Source organism: Alligator sinensis, unplaced genomic scaffold (genome assembly GCF_000455745.1).
Source record: "Alligator sinensis unplaced genomic scaffold, ASM45574v1 scaffold511_1, whole genome shotgun sequence".
NCBI lineage: Eukaryota > Metazoa > Chordata > Crocodylia > Alligatoridae > Alligator > Alligator sinensis.
Window position 1 is genome coordinate 198,370 of NW_005842114.1, and position 15,170 is coordinate 213,539.

Genomic DNA, 15,170 nt, shown 5'->3' on the forward strand with positions numbered 1-15,170 from the left:
TTTGGCTGTGTGACTGCCAGCTTATGTATTAACAGGTATCAGGTTTGCTGGCTTCTTTCTTCAAAATCTGACAAGGGTTTGAACAGTTTGTTGATGCACCTGCTTCAAAAGTTATAAGAGGGTATTTATAGTAGAAAAATATTTAAAACAATGTTCTATGTAGACAAGGAACTTGGATCCACTTGCTTCTTGCTGCCCTCTTAGGATTTACAATGCTCACTCTGAAGGATGGATGTGCACTGCTTATGAGTTCTTCTCCCTCCACTCAGCACCTCTGCTTCTCCTTCTCCTTGGTCCTGCAATTAAGTTGTATTTCTGAGGGCAAAAATTCTCCACTCCAGAATTCTGTTGTCCCTAATGTCTAAACTACCACCCTCCCAGGGAGGAAAATAACACAGGGCAAGGACAAGGAAAGCCCTGTGCTTTTCAGGTGGACTCCTCCTGCAAGGCAGTAGTGATCCTTTCTCCCAGGCATATACATCCTGCCATCAAGGAGCAGCACACTTCACAAACAGTTCGGGGAAGTGTGTCCAGCATGGTGGGTCACAAGCCACTCAGGTTGCTCATCTCTACTGCTGGTGTCACCAACTTCCTTCCCTTTGGGCATGTCTACATATGAATATTAATGCAACACAATAAACGCCAGCACAGTTTGTACCAGAGTTTATTGCTCCCAGATGCAGCGTTTACATGTGCGCCTGGGACCACAGCACATTGAGTCAGGGCAGCACAGTGTGGCAGCACCCTCATGCTCCAGCCAGCCCGTCAGCGCCTACACGCGCACTGTGGCAGAGTAAATAACTCTGCCATAACCTAGTACTTGTATCTGGCAGTACCTTGTTGAAGAGAGTTAATTAGTTTACTACAGCAGAGTTAATTAGTTTACTCTGACCCAATAGCTTTACTTGTATAAACAGAGATGTTTTACTGTGGAGCTAATTAGTCTACTCTGCAGTAAATGTCTCATATAGCGGCACCCTCCGTTTCTGAAAAAAATCAAACCAAACTATCTTGCAAGCACATCCACTGGGCAGACAAACAGAGTGAAAGACCGAAGGGAGATATGAAGAGCCATAAAGCTTGCAGTATTAAAACATCATGATAATGCAGGTCTTAGACCATAATTATTTATACAGCAGCACAGATGGTCGTGGCCCCATTCTGGATGGAATTTATAGGCCAGTCTTAGTCAAGCCAGAGGGCAATGCTAAGCATCATCTGTTTTTATTGAATTCATCCTTTGCAAACCTCTTCTTCCTTAAAGCCAAAATTTGATCTTGTTTGAGTCACTGGGACATGGAAATCAGTGGGTTAAAAAATGAAAGAAAATTGCTATGAATAATAGTTAAAAGCAGAGGGAAAATGAAGACAGCTTGAGCTGTTCATGATTCCCCTCATCTGCTCTGATGAGAAGGAACATGGTTTAACTGCAGCAGTCACTTTATCTTGGAAAACCCTATATCTTTTAGTAGCTGTGCTTATTGCAGATTTTTTACCCAGTATGCAGGGCTGGCCTGCCTGATGAAGTTGGTTTTTCAGTCAGAATTCAGGAGGCCATGTAATTTGGAAAGGGCTTTCAACAAATGTGACTTAAAAACATTTAGATACAATAGGACTTGTTCACTGGTGATGGTTAAGAGACAGGTGTGAACTGTATGTGAATAACTAAGCCAAAGGGAGCCTATGATAAACATAAAGATTTTGCTGAAGGGATGGAGGAAATGAATTTAAATCTCCTCTAAATCTGGCCCTGTGTGCGTTTGTGTCTCAAACATGCATGTATCCCCACCCACATGCACGCGCGCACACACACACACAGACAGCTTAATACTGATTAAGGGGATATCAGCCTGTTTAATATCCACATTTTTAAGAATCAAGCTGATGTTGCTGATACTGCAAATTTAGGGTGATTAATGCAGGCCTGTAATCTTTGTATTGGATTAGACTGAGGATCTATTTACATAGCTCTCTCATGGTCTTCAAAGAAGTTCTTGGTTTTGCCAGGCTTGGTGACGGACTTGCCTCTCCTCTTGCACTGCAGATGCTTTGTGTATTTGACTAAGAGGGAACTGCCAGGAGTCTCACAAATAACTCCATCTAGCACAGTCCATAGGCAGTTGATACCTGCTTGTTTAGGATATGCAAAGGGGTATCTGTGCAACTGCCTGTCTGACAGCATTGTGAACTTGACCATTAATGTGCTTGTCTCTCACTTTAGGGAGGTGCCTGAACCCCGGTTGGAGCGCCACACCCCACATCATACCACCTCCCTCACCATGAAAGCCACCATCTTGGAGAAGGTGAGCCAGGTCCGGCGGATCCAGAGGGCAAAGCAACTGGCGGAGAAGCACAAGCTCAGTCAGAAGGTTATGCAGCGGCAGAACCGCACCAGGGAGCGCCATTCACGTTGGGCCAAACACCAGGGTAGTTTTGTCTACCAACCATGCCAGCGCCAGTACAACTACTAAACTACTTCAGGAAGTCTACATTGCGGGGCATTATCCCTTAACTCTCAGCTTCACTTCTTCCCTCATAATGCTTTCTCCAGCTGAGGAGGTCTTCATCCTTTCTCTGAAATAAACCTCTCCTCAGGAGAGAATCCTCTCAATTCTTCTGAACTAGCAAAGCTCAGCAGCAGATCCTTGCTGGGCTATCCTTGGGTTTCATCCCCCTCCTTCCCCTTTATCCTAGACTAAATTTACTTATCTATTATTTTCTTCCTTCTGTAGTTCCACACCTTTCCCTCCCCCCTGCTCCCCACTGTGGATTTTGAGTAACCCAGGATGTCACCCTAATGTAACTTAATGGGATGGTGGATCTACTTTTAAATTTCAAAACAGAATTTAAAATTAGAGCTAAATTTTATGGAATAACCTATATGTAAGCAGTTATCCTTGGAAACTGATTCCTGATGGGTGGTGTTTCCCCAATCCTTCACACCCTATACATGCATAAGTTCTTCCATCTGTTCTTGCAATGGTTGTTAGCTCCACATTTCACTAAACTTAACACCAATATTATTCTGAATTCATGGGAGGGCTAATTATCTGTCATTTACTTTGTTTTTTGCCATCCTACTAAGGAGCCTGTGACACCAGTGCCTTTCTTTATGACATCATACTCTTCTCCATGGAAACAAACTGTGATGTCACAAACTGAGATAGCAGGTTCAAATGCAAATTGGAACGACAAAGATATGCAATTTGGCCTAAGATACAGGAAAAGTAATGGAAAATATTTCCCTCTTCACTCTCTCTTTCTCTCTAAAAAAAAGGATGATGTAATTAACCCAGTAGATGGGTTTGGGGTATGATTACTGATCCTTATCTGTATGGTATTATTAGCTAAATTTCTGTTCCAAGGTGCCAGGCTGAAACAGAGGACACCCTGCCTGAACATCTTCAGAGGGAATATTTAACGCCTGATGTTCAGAAGTGTTGAATACCCTTAATTCCAACTAAAACTCATAGGAGCTGCGGGCATTCAGCCCTTCTGGAAATCAAGCCAATGTGATATAATTGGAGCTGTGAATCCTGCATTTACTTTTTTTTAAAAGAGTGCAAAGTCCATGTTAGTGTTCTGGTGCTTTCTATTTACTTTACCTTTTCTTACAATATATTTGTTCCACCCACTCCAAAGAGCTTGCTTAATGGACAAATGTCAAAACTCTAAGCAGATTACCAGTGTTAAACCTGGTTAGGAGCTCAGGAGCTTGTAGAAGGACACAAAAAAACCCCAGCCTTGCAATACCACCAGGAAAATTCTTCACTAGCTTAGGCAACAAACAATCTCCTTATTCCCCCTCCCCCCCTGCCCCCCCCAAAAGAAAACCTCAAAACAAAACAAAAAACTCCCAAATGTCTTGCTTGCAATGTTTCATGATGATGGTTTACAAACAAATCATCCTGCAGAAGAGGAAAACATCACCACAGGCAGCAGGCTGATTGGAAATCTGTGTGGTAGATTATCCAAGTGACTGCAAGCAGAACAGAAGTTTTAAATTGGAGAAAGAGATTCCCTCCCTGCTTTAAAACTGATTACTATTTCCTTAAGCTGTCTCTACCATTGAATTCCTGGTGAAAGGTACTCTCTTTTCTTCATTGATTTGGGTGACCTCAAGAGGCCAATAATCTGGAAATGTCTAAATAATAGATCTTGGTAGTGTCCTAAAAATGAAACCTTTGGAAACAAAACCAACAACTGGAACTGTGTAAGTCCCATTGCCCAGGGAACCAGGGGGATAGTGAGAGGGGCCAATCATCACCATGTAACTGTCTCACCACAAGGAAAGCCTCCAGGGAGTAGAGCAGGAGGAGAAATTGGTAACTGTTCTATGAGCAGGTAGGGGTCTCAATCCCAACATCCTACTCCCAGACATCCACAGGGCAGCAGAAAGGCAGCACAGGACTCATTATGCTGAGCAAGGGTATGTAAATCATGCTGTCATCTCCCTTTGCATCTTTCCTCTCCTCTCTAATGGCTCCTCTGTGGCTTATTCATCCTTCAGGCAGAAGGTGTCTCTGTCTTCTTCAATGTTTAGCCCATGCTGCACCTGTAAGGGCCAGAGGGACTCACTGCAAAGACATGAGGCACCAGATAATACAAGGGATATTGGCATTGTCTTTGTAGTATTGCCAGCCTGCCATTCAATGCAAACACCTTTTTGGATGGTGAAAGTCCTTCAACAAGCTCCTAAATTAAGCAGTAAAACATTACTGGTTACCAAAACCCTTAGTTCTCAGCGGGAAAATTCTTCTTCACAATGCTATGACTCTGCCTGTCCAGCTGCCATGTTAAATTTGTGGAATGACAGCAGAGAAAGGGGCTTGTTCAGTGCTCACACAGATAGTAAAGTATGTCGAAGCTGGTCATGAAATGATGTGAAGTGAGAGAGGAAGTGAGAGAGATTGGGAAATGAAGAAAGGTGAAAAGAGAGAGTCTTATTTAAGGAAATAGGTTGGAAACAGGAGTGGTGGAGAAGGTGCAAGCCCAGGGGCAAGAACTGTGTGTTGTAGATCTTAAGTCTGCCTTCCTGGAAAGAGATATGGCAGGTCCTCTCTTCTAGTGTCATAGGCAGGGCTGACTTTCTGCATTCTGATAGTTTCTAGGTTGCTGTAGGAAATACTGCTCCAAGTGTTCAAATGGGCAGAAGTTCATTTGTACAGTCAGAATAATAACATATACCGTTTTTATCTCAGTACTCTCTAATATGAATAGCTCAGTTCATCCCCAGTGTAACTTGGTTTTAATACAGATACACCAAATATGAGCTTAGCCCTGAGTATTTTTATCCTTGAAAAGCCACTGTCAAGATAAAAAAAAATCATACACTAATAATACACAAGCTAAGTAAAACTGTAAATATTTACTGAATTACTTTTCTCCTTTCAAGATCATGATTTCCCAGATTTTTCACTTCACTCACTCCTCTGGTGAGTCATTTCCACACACATTTGTACACTGCTTTTGTACAGTGTAGTTTCCATCATGCAAGGCAAGAGCAAAATCCCCAAATGAACTGCTTTCTTTGGAATTTCTTTGATAAAATGTTATTAAGAACCCTTCATTTCATATTAGGTTTGTGGAATTTTTTTAAAAATAATATTAAATATTGGGCTGATGCTATCTTAGTGTCTGTTTAAAACTTTTAATAATTGAGCTCCTAAGCATTTTAATAAACAAACTTAGAATGACCAGCTTCCAGGAGCCATGATGGACAAATCTGGAAGCATGGAGGTGTGCTAATATCACCTTGCTTGTAGCCTCTAGATATAATGTAGGTGACATGGGATCCTGCTATTATGCAGGATCAAATATTTTATTTTAAATAGTTTTTAAAGTTTCAATTTTAATTTAATTTTTTAATTATAAATAGTTGTTGAATTTTAGCACACTATACTATAGATTTGAACCAGCCTTGAACTCTCCAACCATCCTAATTCAGGGCCTTTCAAAGTTTTGTGTGTATCTGTACTAAGATTGGGTGCTCAACTGTCACCACTGAGCAGAAGGCTCTTCTGGGACATGGAAATAAGTTTGAACCTGCTTTGATTGAAAGAATAGAGCTGGGCAAAGGTTAACAACCAGCAATACAACCCTGTGGTAGTGGAAAGGAAGCATCAAGCAGCTATTTCTGATTAAATCCTTAGTAAATAAAGTAACTAAAGATGGATCTCAACCAATAATCCAAATCTGAGCTTCAAAACAAACACACCTTTCAAGAAGTTCCAGTTGAGATCCACATTCTGTAGCCTGGACCCATTTTAAATGATCTATGCTTTCATTAGTTAAGGGGAAAATTCCCATAGACACAGGATCAGCTATTTAATCCTCTTTATTTTTACACCCTTGTCAGTGGAGTCATCAGTGTGTGTTTTCACAGATCTCTTGGCAAGGTAGTTTAAGTGCAGTTAGAGAGAAAGAGAGAGAGCTTAAACTTCCAGTATTCCTTCCCATTGTCATCACAGTAACCCCATGACCTATTGACACATTCTTGGTGTTGTCTCCAGGAGCTGAAGCAGGGAAAGGAGTGATGGATGATCAGTTCCTTACTGCTGAAGCTAACACCAAGATAGTGTAGAGTCAAGACAAATGGGTTTTTTTGTGGTTGATTCTCTACCAGGGACTGGCAACTTCTTGACTTCCTAGAAAGTTTACATCCTTTCACTTCCTTGGTTTCACATTAAATGCCTTTTTCTTAAGAGTTACCCCTGGCACAAATGGGAAGGGTGTGTTAGTTCATGAAAATTGTCTGAAGTGCTTGCAAGGACAGTAAGGGGATATGTCCCAAGCACTCACAGGTCTGCATCAGATTTCAGAGGTTTTTAAGACACAATGTAGATTTGGGGTTATCATTTTGGAGATTGAGTCTTTGGTCAATGTGTTCGGCAGCACTTAGGCTGTTTCAGGACTTAGCAGAAGACTTCCTTGCTGGAATAGACGTACCTGAAGATCAGTAATTTGCTGCCTCCCAGCCCAGCTTTTGCCTGCTGCACTTGCGAAGTAGACACCTCCCCCAATTCTGACAAGCACAAATCTAACATGACATCTTACTTGCCAGGTTCCCAAACCTTTGAACTCTGGCAAAATTTGCAGTTGCATGTTATATTGTGAGTTTTCCTCTGCAGCTCAAACAGAAGAAAACTGGCTGGGAGGCAGCAAAGTTGCCTAAGAAATGCAAAGAGCTTTCTGTGAATGTCATTCATATTGCACTACTTAATGAATCTTGTGTCTGCTAATTTGTTGGAAAACCTTTCAGTAAGAGAAGTCCCTCTTCAAAATCATCCTATGCTTCCCCTGCTACCCTCTCTGGTTTGGGACAGAGAGAAGCAGAAACAACTCCATTAGGGCCTAAACCAGCAGCGACCAATGTTAATAGCAAAATCATCTTGACCTCAGCACTGTAGGATGAGGTTCTAGAGCACCATTAGCACAGTGGCACTGGGTGCAATACCCAGACTGTGAGCATTATGCTAACATTTGTTGTTTGCTTGAGTATCTAAAGTTGTTACTTAAGTCCTGCTTTTAAGAAAGAGAATTCAAATCATCTGTTTTTCTCTCTTTGTTCTGTATTACTCTTTTATCACATCAGCCCTGGCCAACATGGCAAACCAAGCAAAAGCACTGTCATGCTTTGTAGCAAATATAAGGGGTTAATAAATTATTAATATGGTTTTAAGTAGAAGGTCAAGCCATTGTTTTGAGAATTCAATGGCTCACTCAAATCAAAGGCTCTTTGAGCCTCAGAGCCCCTTTGGCTGGCAGGGTAACGGCACATCACTTTCTGCAGGCCAACAGCACACAAGGAAGCAATAGGCCAAAATGACCAGGTGCCCTGTTGCAGCTGGGTGAGGAGCCAGAACAATGTAGATGTTAGGGCATCCCTAACTACTGAACCAGCACACCTGTTCAAGCAGGTCAAAAGGTCACTATTACAAGGGCTTATACCCTTCTATATCATATAGGGACTCTCTGAATAAATGGTTATTTGAACAAAGGGAACTAGACACAACAGCCTGGGAAGCTCCTCCAAGTCCTGTGTTCCTGTTATTTGTGCCTGTAACATACGCGTAAAAACTATTAATCACTTATTAACCCTTTTTGAAGAATTAGAAAGTGTGAGTGAAACCTCATAAACCAGGGGGAAAATATGTTCACACTGCTCTTACAGGTGACCTGCAATATTCTTATCATGGGAGAAGAGTGATCACTAGAAACACTGGCCTGTTACAAAATTTCCTGTCTTGGTACTTTCAGGATCAAGCAAAAGCCTCCACCCTGGGGTTACATAACTCTCCTTTCATCTTAAAACAAATGAACGGTGCTTAAAACAGACTTGTGTGCGTGCGTTCGTGTAAATATTTTACAACGCTGAGTGGATGTGTGGAGCTGTTTTTACATTCAGTATTTTCAATTGTGGTTTACAGCGTGATGCTCCCAACAAAATGTTCAAACCCACAAAGCAACTTCTGTCTGCGAGAAGGCCGTGTTCGTGTCCTGCACTGCAAGACGGCCATGCTCCTATCCTGCACACTGGCTAGGTGGAGTTCTCAATTTTTTTTTTATGCGTATAGGGGAAATTACAGCATGGACTCAGGGACAAACAAGTGTGTTGGGATTGTGAAAAGTGTGTAGTTTGGAACCGTTTGATTCTGATGCGTTTTCTTTTGTGAGGTTGTTGAGTACTAATCTGCATGTCCTGAAAGACTGTTAAACTTGGCAGAATTCCTTTTAGTTTTCTTTGCACGATCTGAGCAAAAGGCTCTGCTAGCAGCTGCTGCCTTTTTGGAAAAGGAACGGGTTTGGATTGGTATTAGCATGACTGTATCAGAGGCTGAGAGTTAGCAGCAGCCATGTTCTAAGTGTCCACCGAGTAGCAGTCCTGCTTCATTCACGTGGGCCCCATGATTCACATGGAAATCACTGAAGTGTAACTTTCTCCTCTTGTAGGACTGAGTTAGTGTAAATTGCTACCCATGTATTTTAAGCAATATGTTTGACAGTGCATCAAAGCCCCTGGGGGTTTTGAGGGGGTAGCCAAGGGCTCAGAGCTGTGGTTCTGAGTCAGGCCCCCTCCACAACTTCTCTGAATGTGGCACCACTCCCAGTTGAAAACAATCAATGTGCTCAACTGACCTCAGTCGTTCCTAATCAGGTGCTGCTGCCTCCAGGTAAAGCTGCCCTGCGCACCTCCTGTAAAGCCAGACTAGGGCTGTGGCACATGTGCACACTCCTCCTGCAGTAAGGTTGTCTGATCAGGCAGGAGAGCTGGTTCATACTCCAGGCCTCCCCACTGACCCTGCATGGTGTCTCCTGGAAACAAGCACACAGGACAGGGGCAACTGTCCTGCATGCCTGTTTCCAGGAGCAATGTTCTGGATTGAGAGCATGACCAGAAACAGCTGAAGACTTGAGGCAACTCTCCTGCCTGCTTTAGGCTGACAGGGAGCACGTGGGGCAGTTTTACCTAGCCATAGCAGTAGTAGTACTTGTGTCACAGCACCCCTAGGAAAGAAGGGGTTTCTCAAAACACCCCAGTTGAGAACCACAGGCTCAGAGATGGGTCTCAGAATACACCCATGTTTCGCAGTGACCACAGCTGAACCTAGCTTTTGCTTTCTTCTTGAGTCAATGGAAGCAGGGTAGGGTGTGACTGGTGCAAAATGACTTGGAATTAGCCAGGTGGGATGAAAAATGGGAACTGTAGGGGAGGAGGCACTACAGATGTTGTTTGTTCTGGAAGGAATATTATTACTTTTGTTTTTTTCAGTTTTGTAAAAATTGCATGGTGGAAAAGAAGGGCAGCCCTTTACTGAAAAAAATAAGCATTTTTGGCTCAGATTTTCTTATCTGGACAGGGCTGCAGACACCACAGGCACCAACATTAGATAAAATGATTTCCTAAAAGGTCACAGGAGACAAGGCAGGCTGGGGAGGGCAAGAGTTATGGAGTGGCCCACTATTACTCCTCTGACCATGTAGCATTTAAGTGGAAACAGTAACGCCCCTCTCCCCAACTCCATGTTTTCTGCTAAGTTCCCCTTCATGGGATCTGGAGTCAGAAGCAATGTGGGAGTGCAGGGTCTGTGAATGAATGATCCTGGCTTCTCAGCATCCCTCCTCTCCCCGCTACCCAACTCTGACTGGCATGGGATTGGAGGTAAATCCTTCCATCTTTAGTGATTTGGGGAATCTTTTCAAGGGGATCCTCAAGGAGAATGCCATCCCATCTCCTACCCTTCTCCAAACACAGTGCTTTTATTGCATGTGGGGACAGTCTGCTCCTATTACAAGGCAATGCAGTGTTGCTTTCAGGCCTGCGCCTTAGCCCCCTGACGTAAGTTTTCTTCAGTAGGGGCAGAATCAGCCATTCAGCATCCAATACAAAACTAGAGGCAATACCATCCTTTTATTTTAAAACACATGTTGGGGCCTACTTGTAAGTATGTATTCCACCACACAGTGTGTAACACACTTTCTGATGCAGCTTAGTGAGTTGATCTTGCTCCATGTGGTGAATTCAAAAAAAGGTCAGGGACATTTCAGTCACTGAGCTCTAGACTACAGCTATGGCACCATGTTAATATGCATTAGATACAACAGGATCTCTATACTGCATTTTGGCCAGGTTCCTCTTGCATTTAAAGGGTGATGAGAACTGTTCACTGGGAGAGGATGCGAGTGCTATGGAAGGCATCCCCTTTAGCAAAAATACCCTGGAAATCCCACATTTTGAAACCAGTACAAATTAATATCTCCTTCCAGAAGCATCTAGCTTTTTGTAAACGCCCAGTCTGAGGAAAGAAAATGTTTATGGTAGCTGCCATATATATATAGTTCATCCCAAAGACCATTATTTTAGGACCATAGGTATTTCTCTTTGTACATTTTAAATCAATATATAGTTGTCTTTTAGTACCAATGATTTTTTCTCTTTCACTCACCCCAAGGGGGAGAAAAATCTATTCACCTATTCTGTGAAGCCATGCACCATACAAATCTCCTCTGAGATTTAAAAGAAAAAAAAATTTGCAAAGGGTCTTATGATAATTCCCTGTCCAAAACTCTTGCAAGTAATGGAGAAGATCGGTGCTTTTCAGTTATTGAAGTCACTTAAAAAGATATTACAGCTATCTGTATTATTCAAAATGAAATCTGGCTACTATAGAATGTAGCTAAAAAACAGGATCTGTGCCAGAGAATGATTCTTAACATTTGCATAAGCACCACACTACAACAGAAAAAAAGGTCCGGGACCTCTCTTCTTCCTACCCTGGAATTGAAATGCAGCTTGTTTGCTCCTGGTTTGTAACAGAAGACACCATGTGTGTCCGGGTAGTGCACCCATTCCCAGTTCGGAATGCAAGCTTGCTTTTTGGCATCGAACAGTAATGGAAAATAGTATTATATCACTACTACCAACTGATGATTCATCCCCATCTTCTATTCAGCCTCTCATCTTATCTTTAAATGTTTGTAATCAGTAGATTAATAATTATTAGCTGTGTAGGTATTGGGGTCATTACAGTGCTTCTACATCCAAGGAACAAACAAACAAACAAAAACATGTCTTTAGGGACAGTATAAACCCAGTTCTCCTTTCTCACGATTTTTAATTCCAGTGACCTCACTGGAGTTACTCCAGCCAATTTGATCCCAAAATAAGAGCAAGATAAGGCACACCATAATATTTACTTGAGGTTCAGGTGCATCACTGGTCCCTGTAGAAGACAGATTATTATACAAAAAACAATGTGTCAAACAAGGCTTCATTTCATGTCAGCCTTGACCAATTGGAAGAGAAGTTATACCAATTCCATTCTGTGTTTAGAACTGGTTCTGGAGCCACAGGGAAGAGGCAGACAAGGGCAAATTGGGTACATTCCCCTCCGTCCATTCCTTTGGACTTGTTCTTTAGGATTTTTTGAGCTGCCAAAGGTGCAGTCACTTGAATATTTTTAGTGACCCATAATCCAGGCTCTTATTCTGCTGAAGTGAAAGGAATTTTAGTAACAGGCATAAGATAGAGAAGATTAAAAAATTGGTGGGAAAGGCTTTGGTGTCACTGTTATATCACTTGTGTTTTCCTGTGTGTGAGAATTGTGAACTTGCCCAATTTAAGAGGATATTGCCTCTTCCTTTTGCTCTGCCAAGAGAAGGCAGCCTGGAACTTGGAGCACGCAGCATCTGACTGCTCCTTGAGCTTATAACAAAGGGTTATTGCAATCTTGACTATCAAAAATAAGGGTCAGAGGCCTAACGTTGCCTCTGAGTTTGTGCCCTGGCCTGCGGCAGAAGCAAAAACTTTTTTGAAAGAGTTGGTTCATGGAATTAATAATAACGCGTTTTCCTTAAAAAGATAACTGTGAAAGAATAAGCAGTTCCATTTGATACCCAAGATGATTCTTAGTATGCCATGTACCCCCTTTACATAGTAAACAAGTACAGTTTCAAGTTCTTACCATCTTTAACCCACTGTTTATAAGGAGAAACAGGATGCCAGTTATCGATCACTTGATGAAACATTAAGGCTGTACACCAATCTAAACCACTTGGTCAAAACCAGTATCCCCAATAGTAGGCCTGGTTTGGTAGACACTTAGGACATGTTAATTTCACTGATACAATTCAGCAGATGTTGCCTCTCTCCTTGTGTCTACAACTAGCAACCCTTCTTTCAGTAGGCATCGGCTTTGAATTACTGTTATAACAACTGCTATTGCCACTGCTCAGTCTTCCATCGTGGCAAGTCATCAGAGACTGAATGAAATCCTGGCTCCTTTGAAGCCAATGGCAACACTCCCCCTGATTTCAACTGAGCAGTATTTCACTTTCCACCTACATGGGGTGAGATATCTCACTCTTTGTAAGTGGAGGAAACCCCTCCTCCCCCACAATATGTAAATTGAAAACTGGTCATAGGAGAGAAGAAACCTAAAGCATCTTTGACTTTCCACGTTAACCTTGCCTACAAACTGAGGTGTAAAGCTGACAAACTATTTTAAACATAATTCTTACTGTGAACAACTTTTGTTCTCAGTTTTGTTATTTAAAAATAGCTTTTGCAGCTCTGGAGATTAGGGAACAGTTCATACTGTAATAGCAACATTGTAATGTCTTTTCTACTGTATCATAACTATAATGTAGCATTTGAGTGTTGCAATATTTTATTTGTATATATCAATCCCCACAACTAGGTATTCCACTTGTTATACTCATCTATATGCATTATACCTCCTCATACTGTATTGATTGTGTATGTGCCTTTCACCATTTTGCATGGTTTAGTATCTTTTTAAAACAGCTGCAGAACTTGAAAAAATTAGGGAACTAGAGTTAAAGTCCTATGCAAAAGAGAACTGGGAATTTAATTTAAAAATCCTGTTCTGGAAAAAAAAATCTAGTGCTGGGATTTTCAGAGGAGCCAGACAGAATTAGGCCCCCACATCCCAATATTTTGTATCTACAAGATTTAGGTATCCTTTGAAAACCCCAGCTTAAAATCTGATTTCTCACCACTTTGTGAGCAAAAACATCATAGTAAGAAGACATAATTACCACCAGCACTTTGCCAAAATAGACTGTGTGTTGAATATCCATTTTTTTCTTTCAAAGGTTTGTCTAAAGAAAAAGTGCTATTTGGTTTGAAAGGGTTGCCTTAAAAACCTTTAAAAAATGAGTTTGAGAACTATTTTCTGGTTTGCTCACCTCTTTCCCCTTTCCTTCACACCACCACTCTGAAGAATAGCAAATGGCATGTTTGTGTGTAGTTGGCTTGTTTAGACTACAAATATTCTAGGAACAATAAACCCCAAAAGATCAAGCAGATACTAGGAATTTATCAGCTCTGTTCTGTCAAGGAGTTGATTTACATGTCAGAATCTATTGTATGCCTTACAATAGCAGAACAGCTTTTAAAATAGGGGTTTTGAGTAGACAAGAGCCCCACATTTTCTACATCACTTATACTGTAGAACTGAAACCTAGTTCAAAACAAAGCTAACAAAAAAATCCTTGTTGTGTGTTACATGTTAAAGCAATGTAAGTAAGCCTAGTAGAAAGAAGGAGTCTATTTCTTGTAGGACATTGTTTAAACATTTACAATGTGTTCATGGACTGAAGGATATGACTGCCTGGAACATGTTACGTGGTGTGCCTGTGTGTATGTAATATGGTTTTGGTTGTTAGATTGTAATGCTGTCCTTTGACTGAAAAAAAATCTAATATAAAAAGGAAAGAACACAGAAATAAAAATATATTTAAAGCCTACTTAGTTTTGTCTGTTCTGGGAAAGCATATAAGGAACCAGATAACAGTAAATCATGTTATGTCCACAACTCCAGGAATGTATTGTCAAGGGAGTAAAAGTCCAAGATGAAGCCTAGATTAAAAAAAAAAAGACCTTGAAAGGACCAACTGATTGATGTCTTCAATTCAGCATTTTTGTGTTACTTTAATCTGTTTGTTCCCTGAAGATTGTTAAGCAGTTCCCTAATGAGGGAGGCAGCAATATTTTTTTTATTTCAACATGGATATTATACACAAGATTTCAGTGTAACAAGCCTGCAACAAGTCTCACAGTCCCATCCCTGACAAGTGCAAAGTTTGGTTGGGTCCCCCTTCTAGCATAGAAGTACAGTTCCCCTTCTAGAATAAAAAGTCCGTGAAAACAAGATAAAATAAACTTCAGCTCAATGCGATTCACTAGGGGGAATGCCTTACCGGATCTGGTATTGGCAACGGGGGATGGCATGGTAGGGGACCTACAGATCAGTAGCCATCTGGGGGACAATGATCACCTAATAATAGAATACTTCATAAGACGTCGAGTGGGTAAGGTAACTAGTAGGGTGAAAGTGCTAGACTTTAGGAAAGCTGATTTCAATGAACTCAGGCGATTAGTCAAGGATGCACAGCAGAGTAGGAATTTTGAAGTGATGGGAGCCCAAGAAGGGTGGCTGTGCCTTAAGGAAATGATCCTTCGGGCACAAAGGGAGACAATCCCGATGCGAGGAAAAAGAAGGAAAGGGGCCAGGAGGCTTCCTTGGCTGACCAGAGAAATCCAGGGCCTACGGGCCAAAAGGGGAGCACATAAAAAGTGGAAACAGGGAGAGATCACCAAAGAGGAGTATACCTCCTCTGCTCGTGCTTGTAGGGAGGCAGTTAGA

General features: G+C 41.7%; 1 protein-coding gene across 3 annotated transcripts in view; it reads left to right on the forward strand.

Moving 5' to 3' along the window:
• Positions 1 to 14,271, forward strand: part of TP53INP2 (tumor protein p53 inducible nuclear protein 2) — a 59,640-nt gene extending 45,369 nt beyond the window's left edge. For 2 of the 3 annotated variants that reach the window (XM_025205400.1, XM_025205399.1), the window contains one exon: positions 2,222 to 14,271. In XM_025205400.1, coding sequence (XP_025061185.1) covers positions 2,222 to 2,471 — 250 coding nt within the window. In that variant the 3' untranslated portion in view covers positions 2,472 to 14,271. The remainder of the gene's footprint in view (positions 1 to 2,221) is intronic. The other variant, XM_025205398.1, reaches the window with a different exon arrangement.
• The last annotated feature ends 899 nt before the right edge of the window (positions 14,272 to 15,170 follow it).